We start from the raw sequence: 25,797 nt of genomic DNA, 5'->3' as shown, positions 1-25,797 counted from the left end.
ACTTTGTTCTCCTGATGCTTAGATTAGTAACTTCAGAAACTATATAAACGATAATGAGATTCCATTTTAAAGATTGACTCGAGAATTTTTGCAGCATAATAAATTTAAATAACAAAATCAGAAATTTAAAGCAGCTAATTCTCAAGTAAAAATGCCACCTCATTGTGGCTAACCTCAAATTTTATAGAAGTGAGTACAGATCATGTCAGGTTTTCCTCTTCACGTGAAGAATAGGCTGAGCGTCTCAGCACCTGAGTGTCATTTTGCCTTCAGCATTTACTTCTGGAAATCTAAGACAAGTGCTCTCACCTAAGCCAGTGACGGCTCCTTTGAGACTTCCCGGTCAGCGGGCCACACAGAGCCGCCCCCCATTCCTCCTCCAGCAGCCCCTTCACTGTGCAGGAAGAGGCAGCAAGTCTACAGTCCACAGTCACTCTGATAATTGCCAAATCTGAATTTCCATTCAGTGGCACAGTGGTTTTTACATATCACCTGAAAATGCCAACAGACATTCTAAATTAGAAGAAGGGTTAAGTTACGTTAAAAACCTCAATTCCGAACAGCTACATGAGACTGAAAATCATTTGGAAAGTTGCCACTTCCTTCAAATCCAGGTAGCAGCATATATTTTCAGACTGAGAAGCTGGGAGGTGCGACTGCAGCCTGGATTGCCTACTGAGGGACTCACAGCACTGTCGTTCACCCTGCCCAGATACTGCTTTCTGCATATGAGGTAGAACGATGGATTCACTCATCCTTAACAAAGAGTTATTAAGGGAGGCATGGTGCTAAGCACTAGATGGGGAGGATACAACAAGGAACGCTTTGAATTAGGTTACTGTAATAGGCAGTGTGGGCTTAACATGAAGCCCATAGAGTGTAAGCTTAGGGTTCTTTCCCTTTCATGGACACCTTCAGAGCCCCTATACTTAATTATAAATGCATATTTTTAAAGTTTATTTGTTTATTTTTAGAGAGAGAAAGAGAAAGCGTGTGAGTGGGAGAGAGGCAGAGAGAGAGAGGGAATCCTAAGCAGGCTGCCAGCCTGCCTGACATGGGGCTCAAACCCATGAATCATGAGATCATGACCTGAGCCAAAACCAAGAGTCATGTAGTCAACCGGCTGAGCCACCCAGATGTCCCATAAATGCATAATGTTGATTCTTTAATGTAATTCAATTATTTAAGTTCTATCAATCCTAGGTCCATCCTGGGTCAGCTATGAATCTTTAGCTATGAAATCAAATGTGTAAGAAATATGACCCCACTTTTGCTATAGTTGAGTTTATTTTCTACTTGAACACACAGGCTGTGCTGAGTGCAAGAAGCAATCTCGATCGATTCAGGAATCCTGTTGGAAGTGATCTAAATTCTGAATGAAGTTTACAGAATGCCTAGATCCTGAGGGAGGGGGCATCTGGCCCTAGGTTGACTCTTACCTGTGCTCCCTTGATGTTGCTCTTTGACCTAGAGGAGTACAGTGCAGGGGGATTGAATCTTTGTTCTTCTGGTCCCGATTGTGAGTTCTTCTTTGATGGGCTCTCTCTCAACTTCTTCCATCCCCAAGGGATGGGACCCTGAGGGAGAAATAATTGGGATTTGGCTTCCCTCCCGCACCACTCTGGAAAAACAAGAAAATCTGAAGCTCTGTCAAGTTATCTTGGTCTAGACATGCCAAGCACCCATGTCCACTCTTGTGCTTCCATGCCATGCCAGGCACTGGAAGTTTCTCTAAGGCATGTCTAATTCCTGGGCTCCACCTTGAAATTGAGGCATAGGCCTCCAGTATTCCCAAAGTCCTCCAAATCTACTCGAGGATAGAACTAGAGTTTGATTGCAGGTCAGGATTCATTTTTAGAGGAACTGATGTCTAAGCCCTCTTGTTAAACTCCATTCATGAATCAGATTATAGGGCGAGGACAGAAACTGCTTTTTATCTATTATAAATTCATCTCTGGCTACTGTTTTTGCATAAACACTGTGCTTTGAGTCTTTCAGGCTTTGATTTTTGAAACTTTATTTTTTTTTAATTTTTTAAAATGTTTTTATTTATTTTTGGGAGAGAGAGACAGCATGAGCAGGGGAGGGTCAGAGAGAAAAGGAGTCACAGGATCTGAAGACAGGCTCCAGGCTCTGAGCTAGCAGTCAGCTCAGAGCCCAACGCGGGGCTCAAAGCCACCAACTGTGAGATCATGACCTGAGCCAAAGTCAGATGCTTAACCGACTGAGCCACCCAGGCGCCTTGATTTTTGAAACTTTAAAGCCAATATTCATGTAGCTAAGAATTTTCAACTATCTCTGGTTCCAAGAGCCAATTTTTGAAACTTCAAAGACCAGAAATTATTTTTTTGTTCTGGTTCTAATGTGAGTTTCCGTTTAAAAAACAAGTAGAATTGAAGTAGAATGTGATACTTGGATAATCTTTGAGGTACAAGGAATTAGTAATTCAAAATATCATCTGGCCACGTCATCTATTCAGCAATGACATTTTAGTGTTTGCAAAACTGGCCATGATGCAGGTGTCTGCACGAGCCACCTTTTCTCTCATCAGAAAATGTTCTAACTCACTGAACTGAATGAGTGTCTGCGCATATGCTGCGGATGAGTACCATTGTTAAGATGAACTTGTTCTTGATCAGAGATATTTGACCATGCTGTGGGTAACTGTTGTAGCCTGCCTTGGGTCACTTTAAGCAGTTAGATTATATGAAAGACGATGAATTGAAACTTTCATTTCCAGGATTGCCTAAGTGGCTCAGTCAGTTAAGCATGTCTCTCACTTAAATCAAGAGCTGACTCTTGATATCTGCTCAAGTCATCATCTCACAGTTTAAGTTCAAGCCCCGCGTCAGGCTCCGTGTAGTCTGCTTGGAATCCTCTCCCTCTCCGTGTAGCCTGCTTGGAATCCTCTCCCTCTCTCCCTGACCCTCCCCTGCTTGTGCGCTTTCTCTCTCTCTCTCTCTCTCTCTCTCTCTCTCTCTCGCTCTCTCTCTCTCTCTCTCCCCCTCCCTCCCTCCCTCCCTCTCTCTTTAAATAAATAAATAAGCTTTTAAAAAAAGAAAAAAATCATTTTCTAAATTTGATAGGTACATTCCACTACATTTGACCTTGGGAGTTCTACAGTCACCCACAGCGGTAAGCCTCACTAATGGAATATGCGCTATGCTCTTCACAACTCCTTATGGAAAAAAAAACATATGAGTACTGCCAAAATAGTGGTTTTAAATGTCATTTTCTAATAATACTACATATAATTTGAAGTAGTTTAGATAGCAATATTTAAATACTCACTGTATGGAAGTATTAAAGTATGAAGGATCTTTAAAATTTTTTTTCTTTTTATTTAAATAGTTTATTACCAAGTTGGTTTTCATATAACACCTAGTGCTCTTCCTTGTAAAGTGTGAAGGATTTTTGATACATAGTGTCTTTCTTGACGTGCTAAAGCACTTAACAAAACCTAGTTTAGAGTTCTTCATAGCATTGATGTGCAGAAATATCAACAGTCTCACTTTGTCTTATAAAATTAAGCTATATTTCTCTCAGTGATATCAAGAGAGTAATGTTATCTTTATGCAAAATGAATACAATAAAATATTTTAAATGCATTTGAGCTATTTCTCTGGCATTTCCATCTCAGTATTAATTACATTTCTAATTGATCTTCCAGACCGTGGATAGCCCAGCGATCTCTAGGAAAATGAATGACAATGAAATGCAAGAGTATACTTTAATTCAAAGTTAATAAAAAGTAACTGAATCAGGATTTAATAACCTTTGGAAGTTGCTCATAATTTGGATTTGAAAATATCATGTATGGGAGCCAATCTAGAGTTATTTACAATGGATGTGGGCTTTTGATACTTTTCACTTCCATTAACAGTGGGTTTGGCTTAAAAGGATTCTCCTCTTGAATCTTGAAAAATTATTGAAGATAATTTGAAGCTATTTTCCAGATAAAAAAAATGAAGTAACCAAATTACTATACAGAAGAATTTCACAAACAGCAAACTTGATCAATAGCATGTGAAAACAGGCAAAATAGAAATCATATCTAATAATCAAACCTTAAATATAAACAAAGTTATAAATTAACATTGTAGAGGAGAGGGTTGAATTCTTGACTGAGTAAAGCCAGAATCAATAATTATTTTTAAGATGAAAAGAAACATTAAATTTATGTCCAGTAAGCATTTAATATGTGGAAAGGGCTAAGCTATCAATGGTGATATATTAAAAATAGAAATTGAGGGGCACCTGGGTAGCTCAGTCAATTAAGCCTCCAACTTCAGTTTAGGTCATGAACTTACGTTCATAGGTTCGAGCCTTGCATCAGGCTCTGTGCTGACAGCTCAGAGCCTGGAGCATGCTTCCGATTCCGTGTCTCCCTCTTTCTCTGCCCCTCCCTACTCATACTCTGTCTCTCTCGGTCTCAAAAATAAATAAAACATTAAAAAAAAGAAATTGAGTGAATTAAGTCTTCAGCTATTTCTTGTTATTCACTTATTGATTCATATTTGTAATCATTCACATATTTATTCCTTTATTCATTTTTAAAAATATTTATTAAGTGCCTTTTGTTTATAAGGCTATTTTTAAAATTATATTCCAGGGGCACCTGGGTGGTTCAGTCAGTTAAGTGTCCAACTTTGGTTCAGGTCATGATATCACGGTTCATGGGTTCAAGCCCCACACTAGGCTCTGTCCTGATAGCTCTGAGCCTGGAGCCTACTTCTGATTCTATGTCTCCCTCTCTCTTTGCCCCTCCCCCACTCACTTTCTCTCTCTCTCTCTCTCTCTCTCTCTCTCTCTCTCTTTCAAAAATAAACATTAAAAATAAACAAATTAATTAAAAGATAAATAGAATTGTATTCTAAATTCCAATCATAACTATTTAGAAGAATGTGTTCTTGTTAAAGGATTAAACTAAGCATTTTTAAAAAATAGTTGAGCTCTTTTATTTCTGTGTATATAAATAGGCTTATAGAGCAAGTGTGTATTTAATTTCAAATACAACTTTTATATGCAATGACATTTTGCTCAGCAGTGGAAATTGATCTGGAGGATATTTAGATTTAAAATGTAATTATTTACCTACAGATATAGGACAAGGACTCAAATTTGTTTGAAGATTATTGTGAAGTCATTCAAAATTTACTAAGCATCAAGGGTTCATTGTCATCCAGCTGACTTACAGAATTGTAGATAGTTTTTTTTAAGTTCATTTATTTATTTTGAAAGAGAGAGAGAGCGAGCACCTAATGCAAGGGAGGGACAGAGAGAAAGGGAGAGAAAATCTCAAGCAGGCTCCGTGCTATTAACATGAAGCCAGACATGGAGCTTGATCCCACGAACCCCAAGCTCATGACCTGAGCTGAATTTAAAAGTCAGATGCCTGATCAACTGAGCCATCGAGGCACCCCTACAATTATAGATCGTTTTTAAGGCCTTTTCAGAGAAAGGCAAAAATCTTTAGCAGTGGTTTTGAGATGTGGAACATTTTATTATAATATACCAGCTGTACAGGAGTATGCAGTGTTGCTCATAGTTGAGGAAAAAATTTCCCTCTTGACATCTCTTCCTTTGAGTATAACTTGGCTATTTATGTATGATTTGGATGACTGAGAATTAAATACTCACAAAAATAAACAGGTCTATACAGAGCCCATTTATATAAGTCCAGTTAATTCTCTGGTTAAGCTTTTAATTATATCCAGTTATTTCCTGTTAGTACATGGAAAAACCTTCTGACAAATAACCAAGTGATGACGGTCAGCCATCACATCTGACATGTTATTTTTTTAGGAAACATCACACTAATTATGACATCGTCTGCAGTTATTAAGCAAAAATAAAACATTGTTATTTCATTTCAGATGCGATCTGTGAGCAGAGTCTTCAAGTTTATTGACATGCCTACAGAAGAAAGTAAACCACCAACCAAGCCATTCAAACCATCCAAGGACACCCACCTCTCGAAAGTTATGATTACTGAGAATCAGCATGTGAGGGAAGATGACATCTGGCCCTCAGGGGGCCAGATGACAGTCAAAGACCTCACAGCCAAGTATACAGATGGTGGGAATGCCATATTAGAGAACATTTCCTTCTCAATAAGTCCTGGCCAGAGGGTAAGATCTCAGTATTGCTTGCTTGCTTAGACCTATGTCCAGTAAGTAAATCTCAGTAGCCTAGACCAATATGTTGGTAAAATCCATTGGTAGCTTTATTATTATAGACTAGGGCCAATATTGAACATACATATTTCAAGTTATTGTTTATGAAGTCATTATTTTTTCATCTGATAATTTAGTTTGCATAGGTCAGAAATGATACAGCTGGTTCATTTTAAATGTGATTCTACTTGTAGAATATGTAATTGCTAGGTTACTAACTAAAAGAAGCCATTAAATAAACCAAAATTATGGCATGTTTTAGATTTGGACTCTTGAGACTATCTTCCATTTCAGGTAAGAGAAATATTTTGTTGTTGACTAATTTGTTTGTAAATTTTACCTAATCTAACCGTGTCAAACAGTTGGTACTTTCTAAATTAGCTTTGTTCAGTTTATTTGTTTATTTGGAATTTTAATAAGGGTATGGATTATTTTAATTTTTTCCCAATATTTACCATGCAAAATTTATTTACTAAGCGACCATTTCATTATTTAATAAGCAAAAATAACTATGCATTATTTTGAAGTGTTCCTTATATATTTTAGTCCTGGTCTGACCACATGGATGGTATTCAAATATACCAATTCTCAAATTAATTCTTGGTGAAAGGAACAGTCATTCTTCTTACATTTTGTTATATAAATGTGGTTTTATATTTTATATTTCAAATTATATTCATATTTTATATTTTAAATCTCTTAATGCTGCTGGGCTACTCCATAAATCTAGACAGATTATTATATTCCTTTACTTTATTTTTAAAACTTGAGATAGAATACAATAGAACCACTTTTTTATATTAGAGAAAGAGAGTATGAGCAGAGGAGGGGAAAGAGAGAGTAAGAGGGAGAGAGAGAAAGAGAGAGAGAGAGAGAGAGAGAAAGACAGAGAGAGAGAGAGAGAGAGAGAGAGAGAGAGAAACTTAAGCAGGCTCCACACTCAGCATGGAGCCTGACGTAGCGCTTCATTCCATGACTCTGAGATCATGCCCTCACCTGAAATCAGAAGTCAGATGCTCAACTGACTGAGCCATCCAGGTGCCCTGTAGAGCCACTTCTAATGAAAACTGAATATTAAAGTTTCTCTCTTTGTGGCTTAATCTCAAATAGAATTTTTTTTTAACTTATTGAGATAATGGTCAACAAATTTTGTTAGGCCACCATCACTGTCATCAACATAGGAACAGACTCTTATCACTTGCTTTGGCCCATGGGTTTAAGAAATATTTCATAATTTGGTGCATTGGAAAAAGTTCTATTAAAAAATGTGGGGTGAGTGAAAATGTTCCTATATACCAGGCTAACTGGCTTAAAATGGCACACCAGAAATTTTGACTCTCTTTTTTAATTTTACAGTTAATATAAACAAGTTCACATACTACTAAAATTAGCTCTTTATTATAATTTTTTGACCAAGAATTTGACTTGTTTTTTTTCTTTTTATTGAGAGATAACAGTTTTTAAAAGTTTGTATTTTAATTCCAATTAGTTAACATACAGTCCATTATTAGTTTCTGGTCTACAATATAGTGATTCAGTACTTCTTTGCATCACCTAGTGCTCATAACAAGTGCACTCCTTAATCCCCTATTTCCCTACTTAATACGTCCCTCCACATACCCACCCTTTCTGGTAATGATCAGCTTGTTCTCTGTGGTTAAGAATCTGCTTTTTGGCTTGTTTCTCTTCTTTCTTTCCCCTTTGCTCATTTGTTGTTTCTTAAATTCCACATATGAGTGAAATCATATGGTATTTGTCTTTCTCTGACTTACGTAGTTCACTTAGCATGATGCTCCAGTTCTATCCAGTCATTGAAAATAGCAAGTTTTCATTATTTTTATGGCTGAGTAATATTCTTGTGTGTGTGTGTGTGTGTGTGTGTGTGTGTACACACACATACATACCACATCTTCCTGATCCATTCATCAGTTGATAGACATTTGGGTTGCTTCTGTATTTTGGTTATTGTGAATAATGCTGGTATTAACATTGAGGTTCATATATGCCTTTGAATTAGTGGTTTTGTATTCTTTGAGTAAATACCCAGTAGTGTGATTGCTGGATCATAGGGTAGTTCTATTTTTAACTTTTTATCCACATCCTCATCAGAACCTGTTGTTTCTTGTGTTGTTGATTTTAGCCATTCTGACATGTGTGAGGTAGTATCTTGTTGTAGTTTTGATTAGTATTTGCCCAATGATGACTTATATTAAGCATCTTTTCATGTGTCTATTAGCCATCTGGATGTCTTCTTTGGAGAAATGTCTGTGCCTTCTGCCCTATTTTTAATTGGATTATTCATTTTTGGGGTGTTAAGTTTTAGCAGTTTTTTATACTAACCCTTTATGCGAAATGTCATTTACAAATATCTTCTCCCACTCTATAGGTTGCCTTTTAGTTTTATTGATTGTTTCCTTCACTGTTCAGAAGGTTTTTATGTTGAGGTAGTGTCATAGTTTATATTTCCCTTTTCTCAGGAGACATATATAGAAAGAAGTTGCTACAGCTGATATCAGAGAGGTTATTGCCTGTGCCCTCTTCTAGAACTTTTATGGTTTCAGGTCTCACATGTAGGTCTTGCATCCATTTTGAATTTATTTTTGTCTATGTATGATATAAAAAAATGGTCGAGTTTCTTTCTCTTGCATGTTGCTGTCCAGTTCTCCTAGCATTATTTATTGAAGAGACTGTCTTTATCCCAATGGATATTCTTTTCTGGCTTTGTTGAATATTAAGTGATATAGTTGTGGGTTCATTTCTGGTTTTTCTATTCTGTTCCATTGATTTATGTGTCCCTTTTTATGCCAATAATGTACTGTTTTGATCACTGCAGGTTTGTAATATAACTTGAAGTCCAGAATTGTGATGCCTCTAGCTTTGATTTGCTTTTTCAAGGCTGCTTTGCCTATTCAGCATCTTTTGTGGTTTCATACAAATTTTAGGATTGTCTGTTCTAAATCCATGAAAAAGGCTGTTGGTATTTTGATAAGGATCGCATTTAATATATAGGTTGCTTTGGGTGGTATAGACATTTTAACAGCATTTATTCTTCCAATTCATGAACATGGAATGCCTTTCCCTTTGTTTGTATCATCTTAAATTTCTTTCTTTAGTGTTCATAGTTTTTATATTAATGGTCCCTCACCTCTTTGGTTAGGTTTATTGCTAGATATCTTATTATTTTGGTAGAATTGTAAATGCAATAATTTTCTTAATTTCTCTTTCTGGTGTTTCATTATTGGTGTATAGAAATACAACAGATTTCTATACATTGATTTTATATCCTGTAACTTTATTGAATTTGTTTATCAGTTCTAGCAGTTTTTTGGTGGAGTCTTTCAGATTTTATATATAGAAAATGTCATCCATCATGTCATCTGCAAATACTGAAAGTTTTATTGCTTCCTTACCAATCTGGATGCTTATTATTTATTTTTGGTTTTTTGATTGCTATGGCTAGGACTGCCAGTAAAATGTTTAATAGTAAGAATGGGAGAGTGGACATTATTGTCTTGTTCTTTACCTCAGGGAAACAGATCTCAGTGTTTCCCCATTAAGGATGATGTTAGCTATGGATTTTTCATATATTGCCTTTATTATGTTGAGATATGTTTCCTCTAAACCTCTTTTGAAGAGGGTTTTTTTTATCATGAATGGATGTTGTACTTTGTCAAATGCCTTTTTCTGTGTCTATTGAAATGATCATATGGTTCTTAGCCTTTCTGTTATAGATGTGATATATCATTGATGATTGATGTTGATTATTTGGCAAATATTGAATACCAATGCAACCCAGTAATAAATCTCACTTGATCATGGTAAATGTTTTTTAATGTATTATTGAATTTGGTTTGCTAATATTTTGTTGAAGATTTTTGCATCTGTGTTCATCAGTGACATTGGTCTATAGCTCTCTTTTTCATGGTGCCGTGTGTGTGTGTGTGTGTGTGTGTGTGTGTGTGTGTGTCTTTTTCTGGCTTTGGTTTCAGAGTAATGGTGGCCTCATAGAATAAATTTGGACATTTTTCTTCCTTTTCTATTTTTTGGAATAGATTAAAAAGAATAGGTATTAACTCCTCTTTAAAATTGGTAGAATTCCCCTATGAAATGATCTAGTCCTGGACTTTTGTTTGTTGAGAGTTTTTGATTACTGATCCAATTTCTTTACTGGTTATCAGTCTGTTCAAATTTTGTGTTTCTTCCTGTTTCGGCTTTGGTAATTTGTTTGTTTGTAGAAATTTATGTTAGATTGTACAATTTGTTGGCATGTAGTTTTTCATAATATTCTCTTATAATTGTATTTCTGTGGTGTTTGTTGTTTCTTCTCTCTCCTTTGTGATTTTAGAGGAAAAACAGTTTTAAAACAGCATACATGTAAAAACTAGGTTTTAGATTGAATTTGTCCCTTATATTAATTAGAATTAGGCTATTTACATTATTTAAAGTTATGCTTTGGAACTATGTAAAATTAATTATTTGCCTTTGTTACTCCCTTGCATTGAGAAAACATGTAATTAGGTAGTTTCTTTTGCTTTGCACCTAAGTGAATGCCACAGGGAGCTGAGAATGTCCTTGGGATCACCAGGATAGATTCCAAAAGTGATGTCAAGTTATAAACAGTAGCAAATAGGTTGATATAAACCAGGATGAAAGCCTTAGTAAATTACTCCCTTTTCCTCCTCCTGACATCCTCCCACTACTTTGCTTTACTGATGCTCAATTGCCCATTAAATTAAGTTCAACCAAGTCCTAGTAGAATGACAGAATTTGCAGAGTCCTCATTCCTGTAGGTAGTTTCCTTGTTGTGAGAGTAATAATAAGAGCTGCTGTAAAGTGAGGAAGAACCAATATGCTTAGGCATTTCATATTCTCTGAACCTTTATATTGAAAATAGGTCATATGTGTTCAGTAACTATTCTTTGCCAGGAATGGTAGGTCTTTGGGGAAATGAAAAATTACGTACGTAGGCTTTGGGTTATGCCATCCAAAGAGGGAAACTAATGTTTATCAAGTGCTTATCATGTCCCAGACACTGTTTAAAGATATTTATTTGCTATCACATTCAAAATTATTATAATTCCAAAGGTAGATATTATCACCTTCTATGTATAATGGAAGAAACTGAAGTCTAATTAAGTGAGTTAGTTAGAAGGGGTCTAAAACCCAGATCTGTCTGACTTCACAATTCTTTTTCACCTGCTTCCCTTAAAAGAAAAAAAAGAAGGAGCCAAAGAAGAGAGAAAGAAGAGAGAGAGAAAAAAATATATGTGCCCCAGAAGATGACCATCTAAAAAGGGAAATGCAAGGTCCACTAAAAACTGAGGCAGGTCACTGTGAAGCTAACAAAGCTTAAATTTCAGAGAACTTTACTTGCCTGAACTCCTTCCAAAGCCCTGTACTTTATTTTATATTTCTAATTTTGAAATCTTTATTCCTAGAAAGAACTCCTCCTCTGTATTGTATAGGCATCAGGTTCTTGTTATACCCTGGAATAAAATATATATAGGTAAAATTCTAAGGTAAAGAGAAAGGAGTTACTATCAGTTGGCTGGAAGTTGGGCTATTTAGGGAAAGTTTTCCAAAAGAAGTATCATTTATAAGGAGACTTTCAGACTTGAACTGTGTATTTGAACAAGCAAAAGTGAGTAAAGAAGGGTGCTATAGGCAAAGAAAATAATATAAGATGCAGGGCATGTACAGAAAACAATGACTGACTCAGTCAGATTGGGGGATGCATAAAGTATGAAATGGAAGACAAGGTTGGAGCAGGATGATAGACATTATGAGTCTTAAGAGCTGAAGCAATACAGGAAGTTGAAGACTTGGAAAATCATACTCAGTTTTGCTACTAACCTTTTTGGTCATCTTCAAGAAAGCAGTGGTTCTCAAAGTGTAGTTCTCTGGACCAGCATCATCTGCATCACTTGAAGACTTGTGAGAAATGCATATTGTTGAGCCCCACTCAACCCTGCTGAATAAAACCTCTGGGTATAGGGACAATGGTCTTTATCACTGATGCATTCCCTTCCAATCAGGAAAGCCCAATTTAAGAGAACCATTAGACGTAGAGAAGTAAGAATAGAAGTTCAACTGCAAAGGGTTAGGAAAGGGTGAGTACTGAAATGAGGAGGTAGAACACCAATATTGGTGGGAAAGAGATAGCTGGAACAACTGTGTAAGAGGGGTGCTGTCTGGAGGGGTTTGCCTTTTCCCCGTGGAGGAGTATGGTTCTGGGTTCTGTTTTGGTTCTGGGTTCTGTTTTGGTTCTTTGTTTCATTTTTTTGAGATAGAAGGAAAGCAGATAAGTGGAATTAAAGAGAACTATTGAACAAAGAGTTGGGGAAATGAAGTTGTTCGTATTATGCAATGCTCATCTTTTAGTCAGTTTTACCACAAAATCATGGGAGTCATGTGGTGTCAGTCCTGTGACTTTGTTCTTCAAACTGTGTATTGTTTTGGTTATTCAGAGCCTTTTGCATTTCCATACAAACTTTAGGATCAGTTTGTCAGATCCACAAATAACTTTCTCTTTTATTTTGATTCGAATTGCACTGCCTCTATAGATCAAATTGGGAAGAACTGATATCTTGACAATACTGAGTCTTCCTTTTCATGAACATGGACCATCTTTCTATTTACTTAATTTTTCTTTGATTTCATTTGTCAGAGTTTTGTCATTTTCCTCATCTAGATCTTGTACGTTTTTTCTTATATTTATTCTAAGTGTTTGGGAAGTCCTAATGTAATTGGTAATGTGTTCTTAATTTTAAATTCCACTTGTTCATTGCTGGTATTTCGGGAAACAATTCACTTATATATAATAACCTTGTATCCTACAACTTTTCTGTAATCATTTATTAGTTCCAAAAGTTTTATTGCTGATTTGGATTTTCTGCATGTATGATGTTATCTGTGAACAAAGAGTTTTATTTCTTTCTTCCCAATCTGTATGCCATTCATTTCATTTTCTTATCTTAATGTATCATCTAGGATTTCCAGTATAATGTTGAAAAGGAGTTATGAGAAGGGGCATCCTTGCCTTGTTCCTGACCATAGCAGGAAGTCTTTGAGTTTCTCACCCTTACAGGTGATGATAACTGTTGGCTTTTGTAGATGTTTTCATCAAGTTAAAGAAGTCCCCCTCAATTCCTAGTTTGCTGAGAATTTTTATAAGGAATTAGCATTGAGTCTTACCAAATGAAATCTGCATCCATTGCTATAATCATGTGATTTTTCTTAGTGCATTGATATGGTATTAATTCATGTTTTGAATTTTGAACCAACCTTGTATATCTGAGATAAATCCCACTTGGTCATGGTATATAATCTCTTTATACATTGTTGGATTTGATTTGCTAATATTTTGTTGACGATTTTTGGTTCTATGTTCATGAGAGGTGTTGGTCTCTAATGTTTTTGACTGGTTTTAGTGTTATTTTAATGATGGCCTCATAGAATAATTAGAAGTATCCCCTCTGTTTCTATATCCTGAAAGAAACTGTAGAGGATTGGTAGAATTTCTACTTGAAATATTTGGTAGAATTCACCAGTGAATCTATCTGGGCTTGGAGATGTTGGAAACTGGAAGGTTGTTAATTATTAATGCAATTTCTTTTTTTTTATTAAAAATATTTTAATGTTTATTATTAAGACAGAAACAGAGAGTGAGTGGGGGAGGGGCAGAGAGAGAGGGAGAGAGAGAATCAAAGCAGCTGTCAGCACAGAACCTGACTCAGGGGTCAAACCCACAAACCATGAGATCATGACCTGAGCCAAAGTCAGATGCTTAACTGACTGAGCCACCCAGGCGCCCTGATAGAATTTCTTCAAAAGATATATACCTATTTACATTGTCCATTTCTTCTGGTGTGAGTTTTGAAAGAGTGCATCTTTCAAGGAATTGTTCCTTTTCTATCTAGATTATCAAATTGGTAGGCATATAGTTGTTCATAGTTTTCCTTTATTGTTCTTTTACCATTGCATGTTCCCTCTTGCAACTGTAATATTAGTACTTCGTGTCATATCCCTTATTCTCTTAGTTAGCCTGGCTAGAAGCTTAATTAATTTTATTGATCATTTCAAAGCACCAGCTTTCACTGATTTTCTCTACTGATTTCCTGTTTTCAGTTAGTTGATTTTGCTCTAATTTTATTTCTTTTTTCTCTTTTTTTCTTTGAATTTAATTTTCTCTTTTCTTCTAGTTTTAAGGTAGAAACTTAGATTATTGATTTTAGATATTTTTTTCTTTTCTAATAAATGAATTAAATGGTAGAAATCTCCCTCTGTGGTGCTTTTACTTCATGCCGCAGGATGGCTAGTGTGACCTGGAGTTGGATATTTTCCTTCTCTAGATCAGGTGGGTTCTAATAAAAAGCCTAGTAGGTTAGACTCGAGTAAAGAAGTTTCTCTTGAGGGAGATCTTGTGAAGAACAGAATATTCTTCGTGCTCTGGAGTACTGCAGAATTGCTTTCCTCCTTCTCCTGCTGGATGTACCAAAGGCTTTTTCTGTACTTTTCACTGTGAGATGGTAAACCTGTTTGGGCTACTGGAGCAAATACTCACAAAAGTCTGGGGACCCTTCTACAAATAGCCACCCCTGGACTTTTTTCCTCTCAGACTTCCCTACATCGAGCATCCAATAATCTGTTAGTTACAGTTTAGGGTTTTTTACTCTGATTGGTTTCTGCAGAGGTTTCTGATCATTGTTTCTTTCTTAGTAAATTGTGATTCTCTATATCTGTTTGTGTATCTTTCTATTTTTGGTGGCTACAGTTTATCCTGGGTCTTCACCTCTCTAACAGATGTAAGAAGGGTTTTGATTTTTCAGTGTACTTAGCTTTTTATTTATGTTTAGACCAGAGTGATGACATTCAAGTTCCTTAGATTTTGGACCAGAAATCAGAAGTGTTGTTTTTCATCTTTGAATCCCTTTGCTTAGAATATGTTAAATGCTTACATGAATGAATAGCTTATACCTACTCTAGGTCATATAACTGATTAGAGTAGGAACTGATTCTTAAAATGTTATTCTGCACAGCTCTCTTAAGATTGTTATTTCTACTGCCTTGCCATTAGGGCCTATAACAGCATGTTGCAAACTATAGCAAGATGCCTCAAATATACTTCTTGCTTACTGAATTAAGAAGACTCAAATTCAGTATATTATTTTGACTGTCCAAAAGCCCTGCAAGATCAGGTGTGGTCTAATTCATCTTCTTCATCTTGCTGAAAAGAAATTTGAGAAGGACTTAAATGTGCATCTCTTATTTAATTTTTAATGGATTTCAGCATTTTTGGTGAGATGGCGCGCCTGAGATTCTATTCATTTGGGCTTCTATTACAAGATATCATAGGCTGGGTGCTTATAAACAACACACATTTATTTTTCACACTTCTAGAGTCTGGGAAGTCCAAGGTCATGGTGCCAGAAGATTCTTTGTCTAGTGAGAACCCACTTCCTCATAGATATCTATCTTGTCATTGTAACCTCAGATGGTGAAAGGGATGAGGGAGCTTTCTGGGGTTTCTTTATAAGGGCATTAGTCTCATTCATGTCGGTTCCACCCTTATGACTTAAGCACCTCTCAAAGGTCTCACGTTGGAGGTTAGGATTTCAACATATGAATTTGGGAGAAACACAAATATTTGGCCCATAGCATAGTGAAAATATTTCAAAAATCAATAGTTTAAGCAGAAAAGCTATTCAGTCTTCATATTAAAGTACTTTGTCCACAACATTTATTTTATAGAAGAGATGTCCTATTATCTTTTTTGCTCTTAATTTAGGCTTTTACTTCATAGAACCTGTACTTTAAATTTTTTTTCAATGCATGAGAAATATAGCAAGTATTTCACAACCTTTACTTTGATTTAAAAAAACAAGCAATTTTTCTTTTTTTTTAAAGTTTATTTGTTTATTTTGAGAGACAGAGAAAGTGAGAGAGACAACAGGGGATGGGAAGAGAGAAAGGGAGAGAGAGAATCCCAAACAGGCTTCACACCATTGGCACAGAGCCTGATGGGGGGGGTGGGGCTCTGTCTCACAATCATGAGATCATGACCTGAGCTAAAATCAAGAGAGGGATGCTTAACTGACTGAACCACCCAAAGTTCCCTAAAACTGTTTTTCTTTTTAATCTCAAATAATTGTTTTCTTAAAAGTTTTTCACTTTTTGCCCGAATTTTAATATTTAGATTACCTTACCCCAATGAGAAAATTCTTTCTTTTTCCCTTTTCTTTTCTTCTCAAAATGCAGGCTAGGATTCTATATTGGAGCCAGGTCCTTCATGATAAATGTAGACTTATCAAAATGCCTTAGGTGGTATTTTGTGTCTACCACAGTACTGGACAGTTTTCTGGTTACACAGCTGTTTAATAGTACTTGAAGGTCTATTCTTTTGAGTAAGCTTACCTGCCTTCTTTATTTGTAGCCTATTTAAAATGCTGTGATGCCAGAAGCAGTTAAATCAGTATCAAAGGTTCATATCATAACAGCATAAACACCTAAGTGTCATATGACATTCCATCTTGATGACAATTGGTATTTAGTAACTGAATTATTCATTAGTTTATCCTAGAGTTATGAGGAGCATACTCTCAAGAATTTATTTTAAGAATTATGTTTTATTAATAATAAACATATAAAAGCAGTTATCACTTTGGGTATCTACAGTTTATTTTATTTGGTATATTGATTTCTGGAGACCACGAGGAGATGAAAAATAATTATATCAGGTTTCAGTCTATTACAATACTAGACTAGTGAATCAGTTACTCTGAAAAGAACATACTTAGACTTTTATTCATGGTATAATGCAGTTACAGCTAGCACCAAATTCAGCATTATTTAGCTCTTCACATAATATTTTGATTTATCTTGATCCAAAATTTGCAGAAAGGAAGTTCACTGAAGTTACTAGAAACCACTGACTTGGAATTAGGATATACCTTAAAATCTCATTTGCAGGAAGTACTCTGGCCCTATTCAACAGATCACTGAGAAGCCTGGAAAAACAAATCCCGGAAAATAATTATTATGTGCCAATTATATAAACAAAAAGACTTTGTTAGGTATGGACCAATAAGATTCCTTGCAGTTAAAAACATGTTAGACACAATGCAATATCAGCAGTTCAATAATACAGAGGAACCAGAGAAAACCTAAAAACTTTAAAGCTAAACAAAAGATTTACAAATTGCCTTTCAATTTACTCTTATACAAACATTTTCTAAAAATTTCAATATTGGCAGTTTGAAAGGGAACATGGTCATTTATCCCAGTTATTAGAACGCTGGCCAATGATATGGGGTTCTGGGCCTCCAGGTCCTTTTTATAAAACATTTGTGATAGGATTCTAGTACTAGCTTTCTATTTATATTTAAAGTTTTTATTTAAATTCCAGCTAGCTAACATAGGATGTAGGATTGGTTTCAGATGTACGATATAATGGTTCATCACTTCCATACGTCACCCGGTGCTCATCGCAAGTGCACTCCGTACTCACTATCACCTGTCTTCCCATCCCCCCACCCACCTCCTCTCCGGCAACCATCCATTTGTCTCTGTAGTTAAGACTGTTTCTTGGTTTGCCTCTCTCTCTTTTTTTTTTCCCTTTGCTCATTTTATTTTGTTTCTTAAATTCCAAAATATGAGAGAAATAATATGGGACTTGTCAACTTCTCTGACTGACTTAGTTTACTTAGGATGATACTCTCTAGCTCCATCCATGTCACTGAAAATGGTAAGATTTCATTCTTTTTTATTCCACTGTATGTATGTATGTATGTATGCACACACACATGTCTCTATGTATGTCGATACATATATCACATCTTCCTCATCCATTCATCAGTTGATGAACACTTGGGCGGTTCCCATAATTTGGCTATTGCAGATAATGTTGCTATAACATCAGGGTGCATGTATTCCTTTGAACTAGTGTTTTTGATTCCTTGGGTAAATATCTAGTAATGTGATAGCTGGATTGTAGAGTAGCTCTATTTTTAACTTTCTGAAGAATCTCCACACTGTTCTGCACAGTGGAAAGTTTTCCACTGTTTTCCCCAGTGCAAGTACAAGGGGGTTCCCCTTTCTTCACATTTTCACCAACAACTGTTGTTTCTTGTGTTACTGATTTTCACCATTCTGACAGGTGTGAGGTGGTATCTCACTGTAGTTTTGATTTGCATTTCCCTGATGATGAGTGATGTTGAGCATCTTTTCATGTGTCTGTTGGCCATCTGGATTTCTTCTTTGGAGAAATGTCTATTAATGTCTCCTGCTCATTTTTTAATTGGGTTATTCATTTTTTGGGTGTTAAGTTTTATAGGTTCTTTATATATTTTGGATACTAATACTTTATGAGATATGTCACTTACAAATATCTTCTTCCACTCTGTAGGTTGCCTTTTAGTTTTATTAATTATTTCCTCCACTGCTTGGAAGTTTTTTATGTTGATTTCGTCCCAATAGTTTATTTTTTGCTTTTGTTTCCTTTGCCCCAGGAAATATATCTAGAAAAAGTTGCTACAGTTGATGTCAAAGAGGTTACTACCTGTGCTCTCTTCTACGATTTTATGGTTTCAGGTCTCACATGTAGGTCTTGCATCCATTTTGAATTTATTTTTGTATATGATGTAAGAAAGTGGTCCAGTTTCTCCCTTTTGCATTTTTCTGTCCAGTTTTCCGAGCACCATATGTTGAAGACACTGTCATTTTACCAGTGGATATTCTTTCCTCCTTTGTTTAAGATTAACTGACCATATAGTTGTGGGTTCATTTCTGAGTTTCCTTTTCTATTCCATTGATCTATGTGTCTCTGTTTGTGCCAATATTATACTTTTTGATCCCTACAGCTTTGTAATATAACTTGAAGTCCAGAACTGTGATGCCTCCAACTTTGCTTTTCTTTTTCAAGTTGCTTTGGCTATTTAGGGTGTGTGTGTGTGTGTGTGTGGTTTCATACAAATTTTAGGATTGTTTTTTCTACCTCCATGAAAAAGGCTGTTGGCATTTTGATAGGGGTTGCATTAAATGTGTAGATTGCTTTTAACAATATTTGTTCTTCCAACCCACGAGCATAGAATGTCTTTCCATTTGTTTATGTCATCTTCAATTTCTTTCATCAGTGTTTTATAGTTTTCAGAGTACAGGTCCTTCACCTCTTTGGTTAGGCATATTCCTAGGTATCTTATTATTTTTGGTGCAATTGTAAATGGGATTGTTTTCGTAATTTCTCTTTCCTCTTTTTGGTGTTCTGTACATTGATTTTGTATCCTGTAACTTTCCTAAATTTGTGTATCGGTTCTTGCAATTTTTTGGTGGAGCCTTTGGGTTTTTCATATAGACCATCATATCAGCAGCAAATAGTGAAATTTTTACTGGCCAATCTGAATGTCTTTTATTTCTTTTTATTGTCTGATTAAATATGTGATATGACTTTAAAGCAAATCACTTTCTCTTATTGAACTTCCCATCCCCCATACGTCACATACACAAGGCATATTCAGATTGCTTATAATAACTTTACTGTTGTGTTTCAAAAATCATGACATATGATGAATGTGTTTGTAAAGCATGGGCTGATTCAGAAATGGAATTGTGCATATGAAATTTCACAAGATTTTTAATTATGAGTTGATATTGTAATTGACCAAAATTAACTAAATTCATTTGCTTATTAGATCAATTAAATAGGTTTGTCTATTCACCTGCTTTCCCTCCATCCCTTTTCCCTTTCCTCTCCTTACTTCCTCCTTTTTTTCCATCCATCCTTGCATCCATTCATCCATCCAATCCATATGTCTCTTTATCCCTTCATTCATCCTTCCATCCAACTGTCCCTCAGTCAATCCAAACAAGTATTTATTTATTGAGCATTTTATGTGACCCCATCACATTGGCAGGTGCTGAGAATGTAGTGGAAACACAGACCACCCTGTGCTCATTAAACTTAAATTCTTGGTGTTAGCACAAGTAATAATCAAGAAAAATATAAGTACCATAATTACTGATTCTGATTAGTAATATGAAGAACCTCCAAAGGGTGTTGTGTATAGCTGTTGGTTTATCCGGTTTTCTCAGTTGTCTCAGATAACAGGCATTTGTGAAAGTCTCATTACAGAGCTCTTATGAACAAAAGACATAGTGTCATTATTATTTACCAACTTATCCCAAATACCTAGTTTATTACCAGAGTCTTAGTAAGTATGCAGTAAGTTATTATTACAGGTTGTTATAAGCTCTAAGGTATTCATTGTGGTCCATGAACTGGTTCTGGTTTATAAGCTGTTTGGGGTCTCTGACAGGTATAGGAATTGAAAGTAAGCATGTAGAAATTCATTTTTAGTATCATTTCTTTTTTAAAGTACTGATTTGCAGTGGACTGGAAACAAACAAACAAAAAGCAAAACAAAACTGTCCTTTGCCACAGATAGTGTAAAAAGACCATTGGCCCAGCTGCCTTGTAAAAAAAAGAAAAGAAAAAAAAAAAGAAAGTTAAATGATAAAAGAGAAGGAGGAATCAAATAAAGGGAAAGTAGTGAACATTTATTCGGTGCTACTAAATGTCAAGCTGTTATTCAGTATTTAGTTAATGACTGCAGGAATGTTCCATCCCACTTAAAGCATCTTCCTCCAAGTGCTGGATCTAAGCCCACATGGAACACAGCCTTAGGGTCTCTGTGAGTTACCTGAAGCCCCTGATCTCCCCCCTGGCAATGCCTGGAGTTCTTACCTCTGTTTTATGCTTTTACAGTCTTTTAGTAACAAGAATAGTTGTTTTCTTAATATCCTTTTTGCTTCTCCAAATTCTCTTCCTGCCAGTTAGTGTAGATGTGAGAATGTGATCTGAAAACTGTCCAAGTACATATCCACTGAATGGCAAGTCTCAGCCTGCCCTCTCCGGGAACACAGAGCTCACTGAACTTACTCTTGTTTATGGTCAGTCCTAAACTTATGCTTCCTTTATGAGGGACAGTATCTAAATGTTAGAACTATTTCAGATTCGTTCATTTTCAAGCTCATATTCATGTCAGGCACTAGATCAAACTATATAGATCCTTGCTTTTGGCTTAAGGCCATCCTTAGAAATGTATCTTTGTTTTCTTTGATGCAAAATGGGCAATTTTTAACCTTTTTGCCATTAGTAAAGCTGAGTGATAAATGAAGGGTCCAGAATTAAGAGTCCTTTTGGCCAGTTTCTATGTTCTTTTCCACAGTTGCTCTGCCTAAAATTAGTATTAGTCAGAATAGAGAGTGTACAGAAAAATTTGAATCAATAAGTTGAAATCTTCCCCTGGTGATGTTTAAAAAAACTTCTGATATTTTTTATTGAAGTATACTACCAGATAACATTTCTGGTATGGTGTCTGTATGCCACAGGAGTAATTCTGTCACTCTTGTTTTCTAGGTGGGCCTCTTGGGAAGAACTGGCTCAGGGAAGAGTACTTTGTTATCAGCTCTTTTGAGACTGCTGAACACTGAAGGAGAAATCCAAATAGATGGTGTATCTTGGTATTCAATACCTTTGCAAGAGTGGAGGAAAGCCTTTGGAGTGATCCCCCAGGTAAGTCAGAATGATAGTCAAGAAAAAAACATAACTAAATAGATTATTTTTTTTTACCATTATTTGACCCTTAATCTCAAGAAAATCACATTTTCTTGTAAAATATATTCACTTATTGCTGTCATTTTTACTGCAATGTGACCTTTTCATGGAGAAAAAGAAAATTATCTCTAAAAGTTTGGGACTCTATGCCAATGGTTATTGAACTATTAATAGTTTGGATAGCCTTTCCCAGAAGATACAGAATCCACAGTGGGATCATGGGACTTTTGTTTTTAATCAGCTTTTCCCCCTCCTTCAGTGGTCTGAGCTCTAAGTTAGCCATGACAGCAGGCTGAGAAATGCTTTTCATGATATAAATTATGCTTCTGAAGGAAGAGCCACTTGGAAGCATCAAGGAGTGGAATTGAAAATAGAAAGTGTAATGATTGTTTTTCGTTCTTTGGATAAAATGAACCATGTCAGATTAATCTGTAGCTATTTTTTTTTAATGTCACTCTTTGATTTGGGTCACAAAGGATCTCTGGCTTCACTGGCTTGGTGGCATTCTCTCTGTGTCATTGTACCAGAGGATCTCTTACATATGAGAGAAATAGCAGCCATTCCAGTTTAAAATGATCTCAGTGGAAACCAAGGAATGTCTTTACTGAAGTCAAATCTGAAAGGCATGTGTTACATTTCTACTGGTATTCGCTTTCTTCTCTGTGGGCATATTCACTGCTTTAGTTACCACATTACTCCCTTTGTCCTACTAGTCTGAATCCATTCCACCAACACATTCTAACAATTGTCTACCCTTAACACAAAAGTAAAATACCAGGAGCATCTCCAAGTAGATTGGCTATAAATCCAGCCTGAGAAAAAAGCTTGTATTTCTTGATAGATTACCTCGGTGGAACAGTTGCTTTTTTCAACTAATGAGGCACTAAATATTGTAACGGCTAGACTGATGTTTTTAATCTTTTGGTCTAGACTTTGCCATATTGCCAGAAGCTGATTCCTGGTGGAACTTTTCAAAAGGAGTATTGTTTTTTCAGACAAAAAAAAAATTGTCAGCCGGTCTGAAGAGAAACACTGGGAATACAAGTATCCCGAGGTGATAGCCTTAGGCAAGAGAGAAATGTTGAAGAACACAGGATAGAATCTGGTTGTCCAAGAAGCTTTGCTGTTTCTTTGACCCTGAGTCTCCTGGTCCCACTTTCAACTGCAGTAGTGAAGCTTCTGTTTTCTGTCATTCTTATCCATACAAACTGACTGTAAAAAATAATTTCACTGGGAACCCTTTAGTTTATCTGCCAGTGTGATAGATTTTTTTCAAATTATATGATCTTTTTAGGAACCTAAAGGAAAACCAAGTGAACGAGAGTTATGAAAATTCTTTATCTTGCCTTTCTGCTGAAGTAAATCTTTCAAACTTGCCTTTATTTCGTTTTCCCTCTTCTATGGCTTCAGGATTCATAAAATGATATAAACTGAACCAGAAATACTTTGAGATATGCCTTCAAAAATATGTGATCATGTTAATGTAGATGCATCTCATTAGATCCTGGTTTCTGGGACTCTCTCCTAGTATCCCAGGGATATCTGTAGAAAGAATGTACTGTTTCTACAGTGACATCTTGAGAATCTTAAGAGAGAAAGAGAGGGCAAACTCCTCATACCTTTTTAATATACAAACTAAGAGATGCTTTTATTTTCCTTACTTTGGTTTAGAAGTTCAAATTAAGTAACTCTTTCCTCTTTTCCTGCTGTTTGATCTTTAAAAAGAAAGAAAGAAGGAAGAAATGATTAAGAATCCAGGGAGAACTGTTGGAGTGCCTGGGTGGCTCAGTCAGTTAAGTGTCTGACTCTTGATTTTGGCTCAGGTCATGATCTCATGGTTTCATGGGTTCCAGCCCCGGCTCTGCACCATCAGTGAAGAGCCTGCTTCCAATACTCTCTCTCTCCTCTTTCTCTTCTCCTCCCTCACTCAAATTCTCTCTGTCTCTCTCAAAATAAATAAAATAAACCTAGAAAAAATCATAGAAGAACTGGTTTTGTTTGCTTTTCTTCTTTTCTTCCTTCCATATTTCTGACCTTGCAAGGGCATCTCTGTCATGGAGACATCAGATATCTCTAGGTCAGTCCCTTGTTTTTAGACACATAAAACAGAACCTTTGAAAAAAAAAAAACTTTTCTCTCCCTCATAAGTAGTCCTGAGACATCAGTTATGGAATCATAAGATGTCATTATTCTTGGCAAGTTTTGCTGTGTGCATTCTCTCCTATAGCTTGAGAGCAATCTTGGAAAATGCGCCAGCCTAGAGAAACAAGTTCTGTGTACATTTAAAGTTGGAGCCTTCTTTAATTTGTTTCATTTTACCTGTGACGTGGAGAGGCAACACTGAAGCCTATAGTCAGAACCCTGTTGCTTTAGGCAAATTGAACGTTAAGATTTGAATTTGTTTATTAGTCTGGAACTTTGCTAAACACTTTATTCTTGAAAGACAGAAAAAAATAATGTTTAATATATTCACGAGCTTCAGTTACAACCTTGAAAGACTGCAAGCTCTTCTGAGCCAAAGATTAGGCCTGTACTTGCATGAGACCCCATGACCTGAAAGTAATCCATGCGCACATGACTTCCGCACTGGAGCATCTTTTGCTGTGAAGGATATCAGATAGGGCCAAAACATGTATCTGTAGATCTGAGCAATGAAATTGGGAGTGCAGCAGTTCTCACTCAGTTTAATAATGATTAACAGTTTAATAATTAATTGTAAAATTCCTATCAGCTTAAAATTATAGTATAATATAATTCTATATGCTATAAAGTCTATAGTTATGTAAAAGGTATGGAGGTCCCAATCCTGCCTATGAGCTTTCAGTGAGAAGCTCAAAATTGAATTCGTTGCCATAAGTTAGATCAAAAGAAGAAACCAAACTAACAAACCAAAGAGTTAATTAAATATAGTTACGGGTCAAGGCGGGCTTGTTCAGAGAGTGCTGTGGGTAATCATGAGAATGAATACAGCTGTAAGCCTGTTATTGCTGCCTCCACCGTGTCATTGTATCCTTCCTTCTTTTCTCCTCCTCTTCTCTTCTTTGCATCTGTCCATTATATGTTGCACACAAATTAACCTTTTGAGTGCACTGTTCCAGTTTTGTGATTTGCCAAGCCAAAGCCTACTAGGACACTCCTTCTCCACTAAATAAGGTCCAGATTCTTACATCCATGGTTTAGGTCCCTGACAGTTGGGTCCCAACCCAACCTTTCCAGTCACGTCCACCACTCTTCACACCTGGCACCTCTCAGTTTCAGACAAGCTGGACTTACTGTTCCATGAAAGATAGCTCACTTTTCTCTCATTTCATCTGTTTATGTACTTCCTCTGTCTGAGATGGTCTTCCTTCACCATAGTTATGCTGGCCTCTCAAATGTAAATCTGTCAGATGGCCTTTTCTGACTACCCCTTCCCCCCATAACCCTGACTCAAACTCAAACTCTCCATCCCCACATCCTAAACCCAGATGGAATCTAGGACTTTGTTTATAAGTCTCTCCTGGCACTCTTTATTGTCTTGTGTTAGAATTACCTGTGTATTTGCTTAATTTCCACTTAGAATTATAAATACTTTGTGTACATTCTGGTTAAGGAAGGAAGATTTAAACACAAAATCATCAACAGTCAGGACACCTGAGTGACTCAGTCAGTTGAGTGTCCAACTCTTGATTTTGGCTCAGGTCATGATTTCAAGGTTTATGAGACTGAGCCCCATGCGCTTGGGATTCTCTTTCTCCCCCTCTCTCTGCCCCTCTCCTGCTCTAACGCTCTCTCTCTCTCTCTCCCTCAAAAATAATAAATAAACTACAAAATCATCAACTAAGATTAGCAAAAATAATATAATAGAAAAAGATTTTTTCCTTAAAGATTTTTCTCTTATATAGCGTATACAGTAGCTTACATGTTTGGCATTTAATATACATTGTTTTGTGCAGAGTCACCAAATGCTTGGGTTATTTTACAAGAGACTTTGGTTCTACCAGTATCTGGATTTTATGAGCTGTAAGCTTA

General features: G+C 36.1%; 1 protein-coding gene across 1 annotated transcript in view; it reads left to right on the top strand.

Moving 5' to 3' along the window:
- Positions 1-25,797, top strand: part of CFTR (CF transmembrane conductance regulator) — a 163,127-nt gene that overhangs the window by 119,212 nt on the left and 18,118 nt on the right. Inside the window, exons 23-24 of the mRNA XM_029924496.1 lie at positions 5,877-6,131; positions 21,589-21,744. Of these exons, the coding sequence (XP_029780356.1) occupies positions 5,877-6,131; positions 21,589-21,744 (411 nt within the window). The remainder of the gene's footprint in view (positions 1-5,876; positions 6,132-21,588; positions 21,745-25,797) is intronic.

The sequence above is a fragment of the Suricata suricatta genome, chromosome 2 (genome assembly GCF_006229205.1).
Source record: "Suricata suricatta isolate VVHF042 chromosome 2, meerkat_22Aug2017_6uvM2_HiC, whole genome shotgun sequence".
Classification (NCBI taxonomy): Eukaryota; Metazoa; Chordata; class Mammalia; order Carnivora; family Herpestidae; genus Suricata; species Suricata suricatta.
This window is presented reverse-complemented; position numbering and strand designations above follow the sequence as displayed.